Here is a 21,576-nt window from a genome sequence, read left to right on the forward strand (position 1 = left end):
GAAAGAGAGAGACATGGCCAAAAAAGCCTCAGTTAGTTCTGGTTCAATTGATGACAGGCATAAATACTGTGCTTTACGCAATCAGGTGACAAAACTAAACAAGGTAAAAAAAAAAAAAGGGACTATTTTAAACAAAGGTTATATGATGCGAGAAATTATAGCAAACAAATATGGAATGTTTTTAATGAAATGATGGGTCGAAAGAAAACTGTGTTCACACCCTTAGTGGAATCAAATGGATTTGTTCTCACGAAACCAGGTGAGATTGCAAATCATTTTAATGATTATTATGTGGGTAAAGTATCTAAACTAAGGCATGCTATGAATATTTCAAACAACCTTAAAACAAATGACTATTAAGTATATTATAATGAAAGACAAAATGTGTGAATTTGAATTTCATCAGGCTGAAGTCAGTGAGGTGGAGCGGTTACTCCGCTCTCTTCCTGATAGTAAGTTAGCAGGCCTAGATAACCTGGATAGTAAAGTGCTGAGAATGACTGCTGGTATTATAGCATCTCCTATATGTCATATTATGAATAGATGTTTGGATGTGGGTCTATTTCAAAAGATGTGGAAGGAGGCTAAGGTTTTTCCTTTACCTAAGGATACCAAAGCTGCTTTTAATGAGGGAAATTCTAGACCTATAAGTATTTTACCTGTCTTGAGCAAAATCATGGAAAAGTTGGTGCATTCACAAATTCAAGAGTATTTTGTTTCAAACAAGCTTGCAACAGATTCTCAACATGCCTATAGAGCTGGTCACTCTACTTTTACTGCCTTGATACAGATGACTGATGACTGGCTTAAAGCTATAGATAACTCTATGTTGGTGGGAGCTGTGCTGTTAGATTTTAGTGCTGCATTTGATGTGCTGGACCATTCTCTACTGGTTGATAAACTTAAATGTTATGGTTTTAACTCTTCTGCTTTAAAGTGGATACTAAGTTATTTGTCCTCTAGATCACAGAAGGTGTATCTAAATGGCAGCCTGTCCAGTAGCAGAGGTCTAGAGTGTGGCGTGCCGCAAGGAAGTTGCCTAGGACCTTTGCTCTTCTCTGTATTTACTAATGACCTATCTTGGGCTACCAAATGTGCTACAACAGTTTTTTATGCAGATGATTCAACATTGTATTACGCTGCACCATCATGCAATGTACTTAATGAAGTTTTGAGTAGAGAACTTAAAGTTGTGCATGACTGGGTAGTATGTAATAGACTTGTCCTTAATATCTCCAAGACTAAATGTATTGTGCTGGGAACAAGGCATAGGTTATCTACAAATCCAAAGCTTCATTTAAACTTGTGTAATTCAGCAGTTCAACAAGTTGAAAGTACTAAACTCCTTGGAGTGATGCTGGATTGCACTCTGTCTTGGTCTCAGCATATTAATTATATTGTTTTAAAATGGGAAGAGCAATTGGTATTTCCAGGAAATGTGCTTCTTTTGTTGCCCGTCCCCTTTTATGTCAGATAGTGCAAAGTTTAGTTTTATGTCATCTTGACTATTGCTCTGCGATGTGGTCATCTGCTGCCAGTGGTGACCTCAGGAAGCTCCAGGTGGTCCAGAACAGGGCAGCATGTTATACTGGGCTGCTCACTAAGGTCTAATGTGAGCCGTATGCATGCCCGCCTCTCTTGGCTTAACGTTGAAAATAGATTGTCTTTTAATTAGAGCTGGGCCGTTAACGGCGTTAACGTGCTGCGTTAACGCTATACTAGTATCGCACGATAATATAATTAACGCATTAATCTAAAAAATAATTTTTTTTTTTTTTTACCTTTATTTACCCAGGGTAGGTTCGCTGAGCACAGATGCTCTTTTTCAGGAACGCCCTGCTTCACATTCACACAGTTCCATTCACACCTGGGAGCTGCCCAGTACAACCACAGTTGACACCATTGGCCACTGAGCAACTCCACTGGAGCAGTTGATTCAAGCCATGTCACATAGTTCAAGTTTGAAATGATTCTTTCTGTGAGTGAGAGTGCTAGATACTGTACTGTACTGGTAATATTATTTATTTGTGTTAACTCCTGAATAAAACAACTTATTAAACACAAGTACATCTTATTGAACATTATTTTGATATTTCATTACCAATTATCATAGCAAAACAGCTTTTTCAAACAGTCTGTAATGCATTTTGGAAACAGGAGATGGGCTCATGGTGTAATAGGCCACCTGGCCTGAGAAACATAAGGAGGAAAGAAAAAGTAAGGACTTACTTCTGGTCATTATTTGGGTAGAACACACATATTTTGAATGCCTTCGGCAGGTTTTTTTTTTTTTTTTAGTCATTTTAATCTAGATTAATCTAGATTAAATCCAGGATTGCAGATTTAATTTAATCTAGATTAAAAACATGAATCTATGCCCACCTCTACTTTTAATATACTTGTGCTGTTCAAGTTGGTCATGAGCAGTAAAACTCCTGTTTTTATACATAATCAGATTGTTTTTAGTAATACTGTGCACGAGCATTACACTAGAGGTTCCAGTAGTGGGCAGCTTGAATTGCCAGGTCCTAGAACCAGCGCTTTGGGGAGATCTTTTATTTTTAGAGCATTAACTCTGTGGAATGGCCTGCCTCGGAACCTCTGCATTTACAGTAGATTCACTTTTAAAAAGAATCTTAAATTGTTTTTAAATTGTTTTTAACACTGTAAAGTAATTTTGTTTTTGTTTTACACTAATGTAATTTTAGCTATATTAATTGTTACAGTAGGTTCATTATGCATTGTGTGTACTGACTTTTAATAATTGTTTTTGTATGTTTTTTTGTGTGTGGACCCCAGGAAGACTAGCTGGTTGCTATCGCACCCGCTAATGGGGATCCCTAATAAAATCAAATCAAATCAAATCAAATCAATCGGTTGCAGCATCTAATTTTATTCTGGAATGAATCTCAGAATCACTGTCTGACTCCATGGGCGACTTCTCTCTGGCTGCCGATCGCCCCTCAGTCCTCTCGTACATTCATGTGCCTGGTGCCAGTGTATGGCAGCCATTGAGCCTGTAGCCCAAGGTTGGGTGCTACCAGTGGTGGTGAAGGAGGCAATTTCCACCCTACATTGTGGGGAGCGCTTTGAGTGTCTAGAAAAGCGCTATATAAATGTAATGAATTATTATTATGTGTTGGCATTTTTATTGATTTTTTTACACCACGACCTCCAATGCATTTCTATGGGTTATTTTAGTGCAAGCCCTTACGGGCTTTCGTCATATGTAAGTCACAATAATAAAACAAATAGTCTATTGAATAGAATAGAATAGAAATACTTTTATTATCCCGTGGGAAATTAGACACTGCAAATCGCTCAACATTTAAACATTTAGACAGGACAGGTCACAAATTAGAATAATAACACAAATCAGATCAAGTTGCCTAGGATAAGAGTAGAGTAAAATAAAATAGGATAAAATGAAATGAAATAAAATATACAGAAATAAATACAGTAAGAATATACTGAGCATACTGAGCATGGGGTAAACAATTTGGTCAATATAATTATAATTTAAATCTAACTAAATTAAATATGAAATATATATTCCAGTATTCACAGTGTCACAAGGTGCAGTATGCTTTAGGTAGTGCCACTATTGAGCTGCCGCTCTGTGCTCAGTGATGCAGTGAGGCACAGTGATGCATTATATAGTCTGATGGCTGTTGGAATGAAGGACTTCCTGTGCCGTTCAGTGCTGCATTTGGGTAGTGTGAGCCTAGCACTGAACATGCTCCTCCTGTCAGCCAAGTCTGTGTATAGTGGGTGGGTGGGGTTTTCCCTGATGGCCTGGAGCTTAGCGAGGCTCCTCCTCTCCGCCACCCTCGCTAGAGAGTCCAGCTCCACCCCAACCATGCTGCTGGCCTTCCTGACCAGCTTATCCAGCCTGGTTGTGTCCACTGCTCTCAGTCCGCTGCCCCAGCAGGTCACAGCGTACAAGAAGGCGCCCGCCACCACCGACTCATAGAACATCCTCAACATCCTTGTACAGACATTGAAGGATCTCAGCCTTCTGAGGAAGTAGAGTCGGCTCTGGCCCTTCTTGTATAGTGCTTCTGCATGTTTTGACCCGTTCAGTTTGTTGTCGATGTGCACACCGAGGTATTTGTACACCTCAACCATGTCCACATCAACTCCCCTGATGGAAACGGGTCAGTCAAGTCAAGTCAAGTCAACTGACGAGAACAAACGTGAAGTCTCACTCGCGTGAAACTCCCTCTGCATACTACTCCTGGGTCCCCCAGGTTACACTATATGTTATGTGTGCACATGCATTTTATATGTTAATAAAATTGTATTTATCTATAGTCCTAATTCTGTCACTGTTTGATGTCACAAAGAAGGGTGGATCCGAAAGCTAAATTTGTAACAGGTGATGAAAAAGTCAACAAATAATTAACTGTATTAGACATTGGTTAATGATGAATAGTCTTGTTACATCCCAATGTATATATTCCCCAGTGTGTGTCTCCATGTGTGTGTGTTCTCCATTTTGTTTCCTCCCTCCAGCCATTGTTCCCTTCACCATTGGTCCCTGCCAGGCCAATCCTTCCATTATTGCAACACAGCACCGATTGGTGGATGGCTTTCCAGACTCCAACACTCAATCCACACCACCCAATCATGGATCACCCCACACCTGTTAAAACATGGCTTCTCACTTCAGTCTTTCTCTCTCTCTGGCATCAGGCTAGGCCTGTTGTGATTTTGGTAAACCTGTAACTTTGACAGTATTGCATTTCGTTTATCGGCCTTTGGTGCTTAGTAGTAATTTCCTTGTGTGTGTATGGCCACAGAGAGAGCATTGTTAGTTATAGTTTGTTTTTGTATATATTCTGCATTTGTTTCTGTATAATTAATGTGTTTTTCTCTCTTTCTCAGGAAGCACAGATGGGGTGAGCTGCCATTTCCTTTGGATATTGTTTTCTCCTGTTTTGGTTAGGTAAGAGTAGTTTAGGTAATGTAATCTCTTTTACCATAGATTAGATTTGGGTTTATTTGGAGTATAGTGGTGTTTGTTTGTTGTTTTGGCCTGGGCTCACCCCTGAGCTACATGTGCTTCCTTTGCCTCTATTCAATAAATATCATTGTTGTTTACAAACCTGGTCCATCTTTTCTGTCAACCAACTGTTATGTTACAGCCCTTTACCCTTAGACACACAGGGGTCGTAACATAAATGGGGGCTCGTCCGGGATCTTGTAACCCGTGTTCAATTGTTGGTTGATGGATTTGGTGAACTGTGTTTGTTTACACTTGTATAGTCATTAATTAATTTTTGTGTAAAAATGGCATTTGTGTAAGAAAAAATAATGGCAGTTAGTACTTTTGATCTGGGGAAATTCTTGAGCAATCCTACTTGGGAAGCGCTAGATAGCTGCCGCAAGGCAGACTTAGTGGAGATTGCCACACATTTTAAACTCTCGGTTCAACAAAAGCATCTTAAGCAGGATATCAGGTGTCTTGTGGTAGATAAGCTGTTGGAGCAGGGGACGCTTGTTTTACCTGTGGTCTCTGATGAACATGCAAGTCCTCCTGGTGAACCTACGGAAGCACCGCCTTCTGAGGAGCAAGCCCATGGTGCTGAAAAGGCAGGTGTGAACGTCACATTGCCACATTTTCACTTGACCTCTCCTGTGTCAACTGGGTCTCGAGAAGGGGCCCAGGTCAAGGTTAGAATAGCACGTCTCCAGATGGAGGCTCAGGAGAAGGCACAAGCACGTGAGGCGGAGTATCGGCTTCGTAGAATGGAGCTTGAGGCAGAAAATGAAAGGGCTGTTAACATTCGTAGGTTGGAGCTTGAGCATGAAGTGGAAAAAGAGCTCAGACTGCGGAGGTTGGAGCTGGAAGTCCTAAGGAGTGAATCCAACTCTGCTACACCGACTCCTCCACAAGGCCCGGGTATGTCCTCCTCCACAGCTTATTCATCACACACTTTTGATATAAGTAAACACATTGCTTTGGTGCCTCCGTTCCGAGAGACAGAAGTTGATACTTATTTTAATGTGTTTGAGCGTATTGCTGCTTCATTGCGCTGGCCAAGAGAGGTCTGGCCTTTGTTGCTTCAATGCAAATTGACTGGTAAAGCCCAAGAGGTTTGTTCAACACTTTCCCTAGAAGATAGTCTATTGTATGATACTGTGAAGGCTGCCATCCTTCGTGCATATGAGCTTGTGCCCGAAGCTTATAGGCAGAGGTTTCGCAGTCACAAGAGAGCTGTCAACCAGACCTTTGTAGAGTTTGCTAGAGAGAAGGGAACTCTCTTTGATAAATGGTGTGCAGCAAGCAAGGCCTCAGATCTTAACTCTCTCAGAGAACTCATTCTATTAGAAGAGTTTAAGAATCGTTTGCCAGAGCGTATTGTAATTTACCTGAGTGAGCAGAAAGTGTCCACTCTGCAGCAAGCTGCTGTATTAGCTGATGAGTTTGCGCTAACCCATAAAACTGTGTTTGTAGATAGGCGTGACTCGTTTCTCCCCCATGATTTCTCTCAGAAACATTCTGTCCCCAACCATTCAGAATTCACACACCCCCGACCAAAAATGTCACCTCCACGCTCAAAAGAGGAGCGGACATGTTACTACTGTCATAAATCTGGTCATGTTATTTCTGACTGTTTAACATTGAAACGTAAGCAGCAACCGTCCTCTCAGAACTTTAGACAACCCAAAGGGGTTGGTCTGATTAAAATGGCACCTGAGTCCGATCAACAGATGCACAATGATCAGGATGTTCTCGATCCTTGTTTCAGGCCATTTACTTCCAAGGGTTTAGTTTCCTTGACAGGGGATCCAAAAGATCAGTGTACAGTTCAGATCTTACGAGATACTGGAGCCTCACAATCCTTTATCCTCTCTGATGTACTACCTCTGTCTGAGAAATCTTCCTGTGGTTCTAGTGTCCTAGTTCAAGGTATTGAGATGGGTTTCGTGCCAGCCCCGTTACACTGTATTCATGTACAATCTGATTTGGTCACTGGTTTCTTTAAAATAGGGGTGAGACCTTCCTTGCCAGTTAAAGGCATTTCCTTTATCATGGGAAATGATTTAGCTGGAGGACAGGTGAACGCTGTGCTGGAAGTGTTGGATCACCCAGACACAGATTCTCTGCCTGATGACTTGTCACAGAACTTCCCTGAAGTTTTTTCTGCAAGTGTTGTCACTCGGGCTCAATTGAAAAAGAGAGGTGATGAAATTAATTTGTCTGACTCTGTTTTTGCTTCAGCCTTTGTCAGGGAGGAGTTGCTGGCTCCAACTTCTGATACCGCTGACAAACCACCGACCACAACCCATTGGTTTTTCTGTCGCGGATGTACAACCACAATCAGCGCCTCATGCGTTGGGCGCTCATAGTGCAAAATTATAACCTCAGCATAAAGCATAAGAAGGGGTCTGAGAATGTGTTGGCGGATGCTCTATCTCGGAGTTAAATCTCTTGTGCTGTCAACTTGTTCTATTTTGCTGTCGACTCGTTGTCTGTTGCTGTCGACTCGTTCTACTGTATATTGCTGTCGACTTGTTCTATTTTGCTGTCGACTCGTTTTATGTTGCTGTCGACTCAGTCTCTCTTGCCGTCAACTCGTTCTGTCATTGTTGACCCGTGTGGTTGTACCAACTGCTAGTTTTTTTTCGTAGCTCTTTGTTTTGGAGTACATGTTATCTCGGGGATGTTATCTCGTTGTTAGAAAAAAATAAAACATGTTTAGTTGGTGTTAGGTGTCAAACATGTTTTTGTCTTATGTATGGGGGTGTTACATCCCAATGTATATATTCCCCAGTGTGTGTCTCCATGTGTGTGTGTTCTCCATTTTGTTTCCTCCCTCCAGCCATTGTTCCCTTCACCATTGGTCCCTGCCAGGCCAATCCTTCCATTATTGCAACACAGCACCGATTGGTGGATGGCTTTCCAGACTCCAACACTCAATCCACACCACCCAATCATGGATCACCCCACACCTGTTAAAACATGGCTTCTCACTTCAGTCTTTCTCTCTCTCTGGCATGAGGCTAGGCCTGTTGTGATTTTGGTAAACCTGTAACTTTGACAGTATTGCATTTCGTTTATCGGCCTTTGGTGCTTAGTAGTAATTTCCTTGTGTGTGTATGGCCACAGAGAGAGCATTGTTAGTTATAGTTTGTTTTTGTATATATTCTGCCTTTGTTTCTGTATAATTAATGTGTTTTTCTCTCTTTCTCAGGAAGCACAGATGGGGTGAGCTGCCATTTCCTTTGGATATTGTTTTCTCCTGTTTTGGTTAGGTAAGAGTAGTTTAGGTAATGTAATCTCTTTTACCATAGATTAGATTTGGGTTTATTTGGAGTATAGTGGTGTTTGTTTGTTGTTTTGGCCTGGGCTCACCCCTGAGCTACATGTGCTTCCTTTGCCTCTATTCAATAAATATCATTGTTGTTTACCAACCTGGTCCATCTTTTCTGTCAACCAACTGTTATGTTACAGCCCTTTACCCTTAGACGCACAGGGGTCGTAACAAGTCTTCACTTTAGATTAGAATAGAATAGAAATACTTTTATTATCCTGTGGGAAATTAGACACTGCAAATCGCTCAACATTTAAACATTTAGACAGGACAGGTCACAATTTAGAATGATAACACAAATCAAATCAAGTTGCCTAGGATAAGAGTAGAGTAAAAGTATTTCTATTCTATTCTATTCTATTGGCTGAGCGTGTGGCATTCGTTTGACATCACATCCGGAATAATCACAAGATACATTCAGTGCTGGATCTAACTAAATGGATTTATAGACACATTTATGGAAAGTTCAAGCCCGGACCACAAAGTGAAGTATCTTTTGCTTCATTTATATCTATATCTAAGTTCTGTGATCGTATAGTCTTTTACCCTTCTCCTCTGCATTGTTTGGTATTTCAGATGTTCGGTTCTATTTAAGGAAAGAAGCTGACGAGGTGGTCTGAATAAAACAAACTGGTGTGTTTATTTCCATTTCTAAATAAACCACAGCTATGAATCAAACCAGTACAAGATCTTTACTGTAATCTAATCGTCTCTTTGATGTGGCAGTTTTGTCCATGATCTGATCAGCGGCGGCCGATCAGAGCTTTCTTCTCAGGTGGTGGTGTTGTCTCTCGGGTTTCCATGACAACACGCGGCTTCTCTTGTGGTTGGTGGTCGCCAGGGCAACCTTGGGTCCCCGTGTGTCTCAGCGCTCAAGCAAGGAGCGCTTGATTTCGTCTCTCTCCGTGGCAGGATCTCCTGCTGCGAAGCGATCTTCTGTCATCGTCTGTCTCCGTGGCTCTGTGGGTGTCCGGCTCGGCTCTCGAGTCTCCGGGGTGGTGAGTCTCCAGCGCTCTCCTTCTGTCCAGGTCTCCAGGTCTGTTTGTCTCGCTCCAGCTCCAGGTCTGTGTCTCAGTCTCTCTCCAGGATCCTTCTCTCCGCCTGTGTGCGTCTCGCTCCCGTCCATCTCCATCAGCCCTGCTTAAAAAGGGAAGAAGAAGGAACTTCCCCCAAACGCCCCCGGAGCCATGTCTTCCAGGGCTCGGGCTTCTCCATTGGCCAAAGGATCTCCTCGCTGAGTGACACGTCAGCCTTGGTCTGCTGACACAACGTTTTCACAGTAGAATCCGCCTGGCTGTTAGCCATTTCTTATTACATTTCCTTATTAGGGGATCCTTTCAATGAGTGACACGTCCTCATGTTCTTGTGACACAATGTTTACACAGTCTACATTGGGGAGACACCGACTGGCTCTCGATTCACAGATAATAGCATATACGTCCTTCAATAGAATACTTTGTCCTTGATTAACCATTGACCAATACTGTATAGTTTTATCTTGTAGCATTAAGAGATTTTATTCTTTATTGTGACTTCCGTTATCCTAATAGTTTTACGAGTTATGTCCATGTTACTTATGAAATTGAACTTTATTTGATTGTTTCATCCTACGGGGGTATTTCCTATTCTAAAGTAATCTGTAATCTAGTTTTGTAGTTTGATCACTAAGTATTTTGTTCAGTATTAACATTAATTAATAAACGATGTCTTTCTATTTGGTTCACTTATTGTCAACTTTTCTGGCTTGCTAAACCTATTATCTAATGTAATTTTGTATGACAGCTCCTTTTTAGTACATTATTGATTGCACTGTTTTCTAAAGCCATCTACCTAATCTCGCTGACAAAACCCTTAGTTTTATCTATTTCCTTTAAGGTCTAAAAAACCCGTCTAGTCTAACTATTCTATAGTTAATGTATAACTGGTGGCATTCTACTGTGTAAGGGGAGATTTCCAAATAGTCTGGTGTCATCTCTCTGACCTCTGGACCTTAGTGAGCAGCTGCCGTTTTGTAACCTGAAATTGCTTAGCTTGGTGTCAATAAACCCTTTTGACCCCAACTGTTATTTTCAGTTGGTCTTCCTGTTCTAAGATAATTAGTTCCTCTTTTATCTCTTACCACTTACTATAAACAAACCTCGCTTCCTGCCAGATGGCTGGGTGAGGGGCAAGCCGATGTCCTCTCAATCCTCCTGTCTTTAGGCCTAGTGCCACAGAGATAACTAACATGGGGTTTTCAAATGGCCCTTCTGTCAAATCAGCATTTTGTCTTATCATTTTGTACAGTTCTAGTTGCTATATTTCATGTTTCATTTAGATAAATACACGACAATCCACCCTTAGTGGGTTTCATAACCCACTATATAGCACCAATGTTCTAAATTAAACATGTTAAAACCATAATTACCATTTTTGCTAATATTTTAAAAAATTTCAAAAAAATCCAAAATTTACACAAATCTAACTACCAACCACATTTCCATCTGTACAGTTACAAAATTCATCATTTCACCTACCTTTTTCTCCTTGCACAGTTATACACATTATCAGTTATTAATACGCCATCCAGTCTAGGTCCGTTTCTTTATACAAAAAGAACATCGTACCATTATCAGCTTTTTTAATTATGACTATACATTATCCGTGTAATTAGCTTCCATGTGTCTGTTTTGTGTAATTGACTCTGCAAGAAAAGATTAATACATCATACCAATAAAAGATTAACACTCTATACATTGAGGGAAATTCAAACAAGCAAACATAAATCATCTCTTCTCCTTGAAAAGACCACTGAGGCCTCAATTATTCTTCGCTTTCATCCCTGTCAGTTATCCCTATTCCAACCTCCTGAGGTCTTTACTGCTAACTCGTTTTGACTGTTTTTCTTCTTGTTGTATTTTGTGCTAACCACAGCCTCTTCTTTGTTGTATGCAGGTCTCGGTACTGCTCCGATTTTCCACAGAAGGAAACGATTTTCCCTCTGTCCTTTTTGCATTTTGGATTGTTATTTACAAACACACAATATATTGGAAACTTTTATTTTCGCAGATACATCTTTACTGTTCTGCATTTGACAATACATTTTTCTCCAAATTCGCTATGTTAACATTCAATCAAATCACCTTTGTCTCATTTGTTTTTGTGCTGTACTATTTTACTAGATCAAATATCTCAAGTTCAACACAATACTACCTCCACCCTTGAAAGTGGAATAACCATTTTATTTCACTATCAATACCTTGTTTTCCAGACAGCCTCCTCGGTCCGGACAGCCAGCTCTAGACGAGGCCAATCACCAACAGAACCTATGTGCATGGCAACAAACCACAGTCCCTTTAAACACACATCCCACACACTCCGCCAGCCTTCAACAAGCCGGTGCAGAGTCTCCCATAAGTCAATCATCAAATTCACATGTCTGCACCCTACACGAAAACGAATTGGCCAATTGCGACCAAAAACCTACAGAGCTTACCTATAGACAGAGAAACACGTTTCCCCAACACTTACCATCTCCCAAAAACGTGACACAACCCCCCAGATTCTACATCTGGACTCTCAATGAGCGGAAAACAAACCATGAACCAGCTCTCGTCCACTCTCAGTTTCCAGCTCATTATCTCAGACTCCCTATCAGTCTCGCTGTGTCACTACCACCTGCTATCCCTGACCGGCGAGAGATCCCTCCCAGCCAGCCAGTTCCTAAACAAAACAGAGTGTCAAAACAAAAACAAAGAAAATTTCAAATAAACAAAAAATTGTGAGCGTCTTCATGCTACACACCCATCCAACAGAATTAAACTATCATCTAGAGACATAATTACCCCCGTAAAAACTAAGACAGCAAAATTAAAAATCCAAAACGAAATAAACTAAGTAATGAACTAATAATGTTTTTTTTTTTTTTTTTTTTAAGTGTCCTTGACCACCCTTGGATCAAGTATGTAATCACTACTATAAATAGTCCTTTGTTTTTAACTCTGTCTAATATTAAATGTTCCAATGTTCCTGTTTAAAACCAGCATTTTTGTTAGTACGATTAGCCCATGCAATTCCCAGTTACTTCATCCGCCCCAACTTACCCTTGTTAGCCTTCCAAACCGTTTTAGTAACTTGCACACCTAACCAAACCTTTTAACCTATATATGTACCTTTGTTTCTATTTTTATCCCAATCAGTCGCATTTTTCATTATCATTCATTTTCTATTAATAACTCTATTTTCTCGAGCACTTTCAGCTTTGTTTGTGCATTCCCGCTTCGCTCTTAATCTATGACCTATGCAGACACAACCTCTTTACACTCCTTCTGAGAATGACCCAACATTCTGCAAGTCCAGCAGTCTATTTTCTGATGAACTCATGCTGTCCGTTGGACTCTCGCCATCTATTGGACCCTTGCCAAGCCCGCCACCCTTTGTCACATGACCGAGCGAGATGGCCGATCTCCCCACAATGCCAGCACACAGCCGATGCCGGCCATCCAGGCGGTCCCAGTTTACCACGACTCCAGCAGTCTCTCGGCTGGCATCCCACAGCTCCCGCCAGGACCCCCCTTTTCCGGTCCTCTGGTTGCATGTCCTGTTGCCTGGAGGAGAGAGGGGCATACCTGTCCTTTTCTGCTGCCTCTCCTCGGGCCTTTTCTTGATAGGAGGGGCCTGGAAACTCACCCCTCCTGCGGTTCTGTTCACCCTGTCGCGGCCCAGTTCCCTGTCCGGGCAACGGAGCACAGGGCATTCCTTGATCACGGCGGCCTAGGTCTGACGCCCGAAGCATGACATCACGAACTGTACCACTCAACAGTACATTCTTTTTAGCCAGTTCTTGCTCCAGTCTCTGCATCTCGTGTGCGGCTTGACCAAACGCCCACTCTGTCTTCCTCAAGTCTCGATGAACCTTTTCATGTCGTTCGAACGCTTCTACAAACGCTCTCTGTCTTTCTGGAGAGAGGCACGTCCTCCTCTCCTCTTCCTCCCCCCTGGCCCTCGCTGGCTGGCTCCTCGTCACCGGCCCACGCCTCTCATCCCGGCTCTGGTCTCGAGGGACGACTGGACATGGGAAACGGGTGGGCTGTAGAAACTGTTCATGTATAGTTCCATACCTGCTGTCCGTCCCTTTTCCAACCATACGGCCAGAGTGGACTTCGTGGGACTGCTGTAACAACGCCGCTCTTCTCAGTCTCTTTCTCTGTCCCTTGGTTAAACTGCAGTCGCCTGCAATGGACACTCCAGCATGGATCGGTACTGGTTGGAGTAATACCGTTGTCACTGGTTCTCTCTCCTGTAAGACCCCCTGTATTGGAACCAAAGTCAACATTTCAAGTCCTTCTATCGTACTGGTCACATGAGAGAAGTCCATCTTATTCCAATCAATCAGATTATCATCACTGGTAAAGTCTATCTGGGAAATGTCTGCAGAGGCTCTCGGCTTTCTCCCACCATCGGCATGACTACCGAGGGCCATTTCTATATATATATATATATATATATATATATATATATATATATGTATATATATTTTTTTTTAATACTACAGGTTTTTGAAACTGACTGATTGTTTACTCTCGTTTTTGTTATTCTATTGTTATTGCATCTAACGCTTCAGTTGTTCCTATCTATGTTCCACTAAGGTGAACTTCCTGTGTAACCGGCATTCTCTCCACTTTCAAACACTCCTGCAATAACCGTTTGAAAAAACAAGTTTCTCCGTCTCTAAAACTATTTCTACTTACTTGAGTTAAAACACTCACACTGTCAAATGTTTACTGTGCAGACAAGGATTGATAACTGGCTTATCATTCATACTTATACCAAGGCTTATATAGCCGTTTCGCCAGTTGGTTATCGAAATTGTCAGAGCTCCAACTGTTCGGCCGAGCACCTGTGCAGAAAGAAAGCAAAAACATCCAAACTTAACATCAGTGGCATTTCCCTTGTTATTTCCACTATCTGTTATGCATTGGAAATGTCGGGCAACACTATACTAATATTTTTAGAGAGATTTGGTGCGATTTGTTTGAATATAACGATACAGCTTAGCTTGTGTTTGTCCGTTCCTCCAACAGGAAAAACTGGAGGTTCCAATCCCTTGTGTTCTTTTCACCTGATTCTCTGGGAAACATAATCATTAGTCCCACCCCGCCTATCAATTGTCTAACAATCTTGGTAAACCTGGTTAGTCATCTGTTCCAATTTCTTTTTGCCTTGATGAATTTGTTCATTCTGATCATATTTCATACTTTAAATGACCGCTTAGCGTATTGACTAAATGTAATATTAACTTCGCCTCACACCTTTCATACAACATCAATCTCATTTATACACTCACACATACTTCGCTTCTTACTCACTTCCACTTCCCCCTCACAACACAAAAAAATCCTTTAGTGTTGTCACTGCTTCCAATCAGGGAAAACAATAAATTTTTAGCAACTTAGATCACTAAAACCCCTGACCGTCACATAGCCCAGTCGTTCATGTTATTAAACTCATGGACACCCGCACTATACCACTGCAATATCCTCCCAGATCCCTGAATTCACAAAGAACCGCCTTCTCACAGCCCAACGCGCTTTCCCTTCAGTTTCGAACCTGAACGGAAACACCCCAAGCTCCTTTTCTCAAGGAATATCACAACTCATCCTACCATCACCTGCACCTAGCCAGGCCAGCGCTCCTCCAGTACGCACCCCACATACACAACAACGCAGCTCAAATAAACATCCACCCCAATAACACACAACATGCCGCAAAGCTAACCCTGCTCCCAAGGACCCCAACAGACAGGCCCATCACCCAACCCAGCAATGGCCTGCAGCCTACCCACAAACCATACTCAGGCAAGCCATCGAGGGGGGGGCACACGTGGAGAAAGGAAGGGATGGAGAATCACAGGGAGAAATACAAGGAGAGACAGAGGGGGGGGCGGAGGGAAGAGAAAAGGGAGGGAGGGGGAGAGGGATGCAGGGACTGAGGGGGGAAGACAGAGACGGAGGAAGGGGGGGGGGGGGGCTCTCAATTCAACATTAACCATAACAAAAACCGTCTATACTCAATTAGCAGACTTTACCGTATCGCCTGGTCCAGTTAACCCACAGGGCTCTAAACACTATCCTCAGCACCTGCCGCCAACTTTAACTTAAATCAACCCCTACTTTAATCAGACTAGCAGAGTCTGCATGGAGTTAAAGTCAATCTACCCTGAATAAAGCTCCCTTTGAGAACCTGTTACTTCAACAAAATCAAAGAGAGGGATTGAGAAGAGAGAGCGGCAGGGAAGGAGGGAGGGAGACAGGGAGGGAGGGGAGAGTGAGAGGGAGGGGAGAGTGAGAGAGGCAGGGAAGGAGGCAGGGAGGGAGAGAGGGATGTAGGGAGAGAGGGATTGAGAGAGAGAGAGAGATAGAGAGAGGTGAAGCAGGGGGGGAGAGAGGGCTGAGGGGGGGAGAGGCAGGGAGGGAGGGAGAGAGAGAGAGGGAGAGAGAGGGAGAGAGGCAGGGAAGAGTAGGGGGGGGGGGTTCACGCAAGTCTCCCGTCACAGCACACAACGTCGCTGTTTTTACTCCAACTTGTCCTGTCCAACATCGCCCCCTATAGCCCCTCACTGTCCACTGCCTTAACAAAAGCCCATAGCCCATCCCCCTTGTACTGACCGACCGCGGCGCGCATGCGCAAACCGACACATACCGTCTACATAACCACCAGACACCAGACACTCATCAGCCACCTAACATTGGAATAATATCTAGAAAAGCCACAAAACAAACCCACACATCTAACACATCTCTACCCCACCAGCGCCATCATTTTTGGCCCACAACAAATATAGATCGATAACTAAACAAGTATATACATTCGTCATTAAAAGCAGGAAAAACCGATAAAAAGAACTACAAAATTCCCAAAGTTGGTCGCCACCCTAAAACCTATAATAACCACAAAATGTCCGCTACTGCTCCCCGTTCACATGTGAAGGAGAGGTGTAACAATCAAAGAGGCAACACCGCCCTCTGCTGGAATGTTCGTTCATCACCTCCATTGCACTGCAGTATTCACAACGTCCTGCAGGAGGCGCCCTCACCCTCCCCCACAAGTGCGTCATCACGCAGCACAACACCACCTGATGTCAACTCGACGTCTCACCTCAATTATCAAACCACAATCCCCAGAACCCCTCTATACCGGAAGTTCCTGTCCGCGCCTCTCTAAGGTCTCGTGCCAGCCACCAAGAGTAGCAACACGCGATACTCCCCGAGAGTTCAATCATGCTACATTGTTAGCCCAGGTAGCTTAGCATTTTAGCTTCGTTAGCTCAGTACTGCTAGCTCCATTAGCTTAGCTTAGCATCCACCATAACTTCTCCTATACGGCCCATTATCCTGTTGATTCGAGCGGCACAACACATCGCAACGTTTACGTAACACAGTTATACCCCGCATCATAACTTTAATCCTATTTATCCCCAGTTTACAGAACATATATCATTTATCTTTATTCTAGTTCGCTCGCCCGTTTGGCCCCGCCTGGCCGAAATACACAGTATTTTAAATCCAACGCTCCCAAAGCCTAGACGTTCCTAGTGACGTCATCCGCTCCCAAAACTCTGTTTATTTTGATCGCTACTACATTAAATTTAGACCTTAACACCACCGATTTGAAAAATGTCAACGAACTTCACACATCATTTTGGTTCCATCACTCTTGCCATTCATTCAAATCACTCGATATCGCAACACAGCGTCCATACGTTACTGCTGCCGTCCGCGGCTAACGCAGACAGCTAAAATAAATGCCCCGTGTAGTGGAATAATTGTGATCGCATATCAATTAATATGCTTGCTATATACACCTATAGAATACATTGGCCTTAAGCAAACAATACTGTGTCTGCCTTCGTGACATCTTGACGTCCTGTTTTATCATGTGACCTCGACACGACCACAGGGTCTGACTTCGTTACATCCTTTGACCATGTACCACATCTGGGACCTATATGTTTACAATTCGTATGACACCTCAAATGAGATAAGCCTTTGATATACAACTAAATACTGTGTCCATAATGACCGCATGGCCCATTGTAATATCTGTGACCAAGGTCTGTTTTATATTCACATGTTAAACACATAATCACCTTTTGTTTCCAAAGGCCTGATATATGTCCCAAGAGTTTCAAACTGATGACACATTGCGACACAAAGGAGACAATTGACCCTTCTGTGGACTCACATTACAACACAAGGCAGACTTGACCTTCTTACAATCTCTGCCAGGCAGCATAGCTTTCACATTTGGGCCACCTTTCACTTCCTGAAAACACACACACATAGACACACACACACATAGACACACACACATAGACACACACACATAGACACGCACACATAGACACACACACACATAGACACGCACACACATGCACACACATGCATGTGCACGACAATTTACCCCTTATGCGATCTCTGGCAAACAGGGACTTCCTCTATGAAACTAACTGACTACAAGTGTTTTATGGCATGTCAACTGTCTCAAGTTCACAGGTCAAGTGATGTTGCAAGACAATGCAACACCTCACTTCTTGAAAACACACACACACACACACGCCCACGCATAGGTAAGCACACACACATAGCCGTACACACACGCACATACATACACAGGCACACACATGCACGTGTAAGCATAACACACACACACACACTGACGGGGAGGGCTATATAATCTTCCTGAATTCCATCTATCAGGGCACATGTTGGCATCTTGTATTGCTTACTGTCAGTATGTGTCCAGTCATGTGTGACTGCCCAAATTAAACGAACGAACGTATTTGTTTTGCAGTTTTCATCTTTATTTCAACAGCTCTCTTGTTATCATAGATATTTTTCCATTACAACTTGACGTCAAACGAACAGGATACTTTGCACTGGATTCAGACGGGACCGGCCGAACGGAGGTGCAAGCAGGCCTGCCAAATCTCTACCTCGACACCAAAGCCTGTCCGAGAAGAGGGATTCACTCATCCGCACGACCGGGCCGTCTGACAACAGCGCACTTGTATTGAACCAGAGGACACCCCTTTTTGAAACCTCGACCCCCGGGTGAGCTGTTGAAATTCAGATCTTACTAAAAACATTCAAATTTTTTTTGGGTGGATACTAACATAATAACGTAGAATCTAACCTAATAAATGCTCTATGTTCCTATTTTATAAATCTTTTAAAAACGCACTAACCTCACCACTGAGGAGGGGTGCCGTCTTGCTGGAATCTCATTATCTCACAAAGATTCCCGCTGGGGGAGTGAAGTTTACCAGGGTGGGGTATCCCACAGTTTTCAAGGTTTTGTGTAAAAAACAACAACCAGTTGATATTACGCTGTCAAGGTTTTGTGTTGCAACAACAACCAGTTGATATTGCAGTTTTCAAGGTTTTGTGTAACAAACAACAACCAGTTGATATTGCAGTTTTCAAGGTTTTGTGTAAACAAAGACAACCAGTTGATATTGCAGTTTTCAAGGTTTTGTATAACAAACAACAACCAGTTGATATTGCAGTTTTCAAGGTTTTGTGTAAACAACCAGTTGATATTGCTAAAAGTTTTTTTCTGAAGTTTGTACTAAAAACGAAATTTCAGAGGTCGCGGTCAGAACAAATTGTTTCCTGACAGAAGCCGACAGTTTTTCCCTGACGTTTGTTACTATAACGAAATTTCAGACTCAGATAGACGTATCTGTTTAAAGTATCCGTGTACACGAAGAATTGGCTTTTGCACAAGTACGTGGCAAAAGTTGGGTAAAGATGCTTAAAACTCCTCCAGTGGAACCCTGTGCGACAAGAGATGTTCATTCGATTAAAGGGACAGCATCGTAGTTAGTTTGATTACTGTTCAAAACGCAGAAAGCGAGAAGGGGACCGTGACGCGGAAGGGAGCAGTGAACAAACGTTACGAGTGTTGTCGATAGCGAGTGAATGTTTGATGCACGTCCCTTATTGGTCAAAGAAATGTGGTTTTCCAGCAAACGGCTCTTTCTCGTTAAATCAGATTGACACACCAGACATAAAATTACAAATTGATGAAAGAAGGTGACAAATTGATGACAAACAAAAAATGTTGACTCAAATACAGACATAAAAACTAATTAAAGAATTGTTTAAAGATATTTTGTTCTCCCATGGTGAGACTACCTGCCTATGCTTTGGACCTCGATAGAATAATATTAGATAGATTAAACATCGCTGGCGTTACAATTTGTGTTCTTATCATGGTGTTGTTGTCACTGATATAATGCTGTATGCTTTTTATCTTTGGATTATTTTATTTTCTTGCTTACTCTGCGGTTTTATTGTGTTTTGTTTCTGTTTCCTATCTAGTCTTTTTTTAAACAAAATTTGCTATAAAGGGCACATGAATATTTTCAGAATTTACACATAGCTACTAATTTAATTTACGGACGGGCGCAAAATAAATTATGACCGAAAATCAAACCAAACAGACGGGCCCATTCCTCTGTGACGTATGTGGAAGAACAGACCCCGGCTGTGAGCAAGGACCCACAGAAACCGAGTTAAAATTAAGAAGAAAAAACGCGCAATTAAAACGAGAGTTATCTGACAGAACCCGCGAGTTCATGGACATCGATGACGAACACTGGGAAGTTTTGGACATGTTGTCACAGGTACTCCTCCGGTTAACGGGAGAACAACAAGCCTACTAAAACAGATATACATCATTGTCAAAGTGACAGACACTACGTTTTAACACTCCGTTTTCAACATCCACATATCAGACAAGGCGCTTGGTATAAAGAACACGTAATTATGTCAGAATTGGCAGTCAAAGCCATCACAGATAGAACAGTAAAACGTGATGAATGGAAATCATTAAGAGATTTTATAAATGCTAACAAAAAACTAGGATACGTACACCACTGTTTTGGGACAAATTCCGGAATTGAAACCATTAGACTCTCATGTGACATGACACTGGTTGCCCTATCAATCCTGAAGAAATAAATTAGAATTAACAGCCGACGGTACATTCAAATCCCTGTACTTTTCTCTCTCTCACTGCCTTTAGCGGAGCCGGGTCTCGGCGCCTTGTCCTCCCTAACTCGACCCTCACAACCTGGCCTGCATTCCGATGACACGGTGCAAGAAACGCAGCAGCAAGGAGCTGAGGCCCTCGACCCTCATCACCCCAGCCCCCGACCCCGATAACATGCTGGGCCTGAGGATCGACCACATGTGGCGTGAGAAGGGCAGGGTGACCAGGTGGACGGGCGCGGTCCTGGAACACTACACTATGGACAACAGTTGCCTCTACATTATTAAGTACGACAACCTCGACTGCGTCTGTGGCATCGAACTGTTCAAAGACAAGCGCGTGTCCGACCTGCGGGTGTTGGCAGAGAAAGTCGTGAACAATAAGATCAAGGCACCCCCCGGCGCAGAGGAACTGGTGGGGCAGGCCGTAGAACACTTCTTTGAGGAGGAGGACGGGGAAAAGAACGCGTGGAGGGGTATGGTCCTGTCCCGTGCCCCCGTCATGACGCACTGCTATTACATCACCTACAAGAACGACCCCGTGCTCTATATGTTTGAACTCTGGGATGACTACAGGGACGGAGACCTCCACATCCTGCCCGAGTCAGAGATCAAGCACTTGATGCCGGGGAACAGGAAGACGGACGAGGAGACAACGAGTCTGGTGGCGAAACGAGTGCAGTATACCACAGACGAGGGCCAACAGAGAACCGGCCGGGTGATCTGTCAGGTCCCCGCCACGCCCGACGTGTATTACATCAAATACGACGACGACTTCCACATTTACGTCTACGAACTAGTACCCAACCCCGCTCCTGGTGACATAACCCCACGGGTGACATTCCTGCCTGATGAGGAAAACACTCTCCCACGCAGTCCAGACGAGAAAAGAAAAGATGAAGATTCTCCACCACAACCGAGAGTACCCACAAGGAAAAGACGGCGAGGCTCCCAGAAAACAAAGATTTGATAACCAAAGACTGTGGCCTGCCAAGGGTGGATTTCGTGGGGACAACAGAACATTTCGCTTGCCATGCCGGAGTGGGGGTCCGAGGGATGGATGGGACAGACGCACCGAGATCCGGCCTCCATCCACACAGGGAAGTAAAGCACACACACACACGTCCGGCTGAAGTAGAGAACAGCTTGTTAAATGGTTATAGCCTCTAAAACAACAAAAGCGCCTGATACAGTAGTAAATCGACACCGGCTGACCGACG

The 21,576-nt window shown here is 43.1% G+C and overlaps 1 protein-coding gene across 1 annotated transcript; it reads left to right on the forward strand.

The window, feature by feature from the left end:
- Positions 1–20,453: 20,453 nt before the first annotated feature.
- LOC311237260 (spindlin-1-like) lies at positions 20,454–21,326 on the forward strand (the record flags this gene model as incomplete). Its single annotated transcript, XM_084325066.1, has 1 exon — positions 20,454–21,326. One exon carries the CDS (start codon positions 20,454–20,456, stop codon positions 21,324–21,326), a length of 873 nt encoding a protein of 290 aa, XP_084181192.1.
- Positions 21,327–21,576: the final 250 nt, after the last annotated feature.

The sequence above is a fragment of the Notolepis coatsorum genome, assembly GCF_963971535.1.
Source record: "Notolepis coatsorum genome assembly, chromosome: 11".
Lineage (NCBI taxonomy): Eukaryota > Metazoa > Chordata > Actinopteri > Aulopiformes > Paralepididae > Notolepis > Notolepis coatsorum.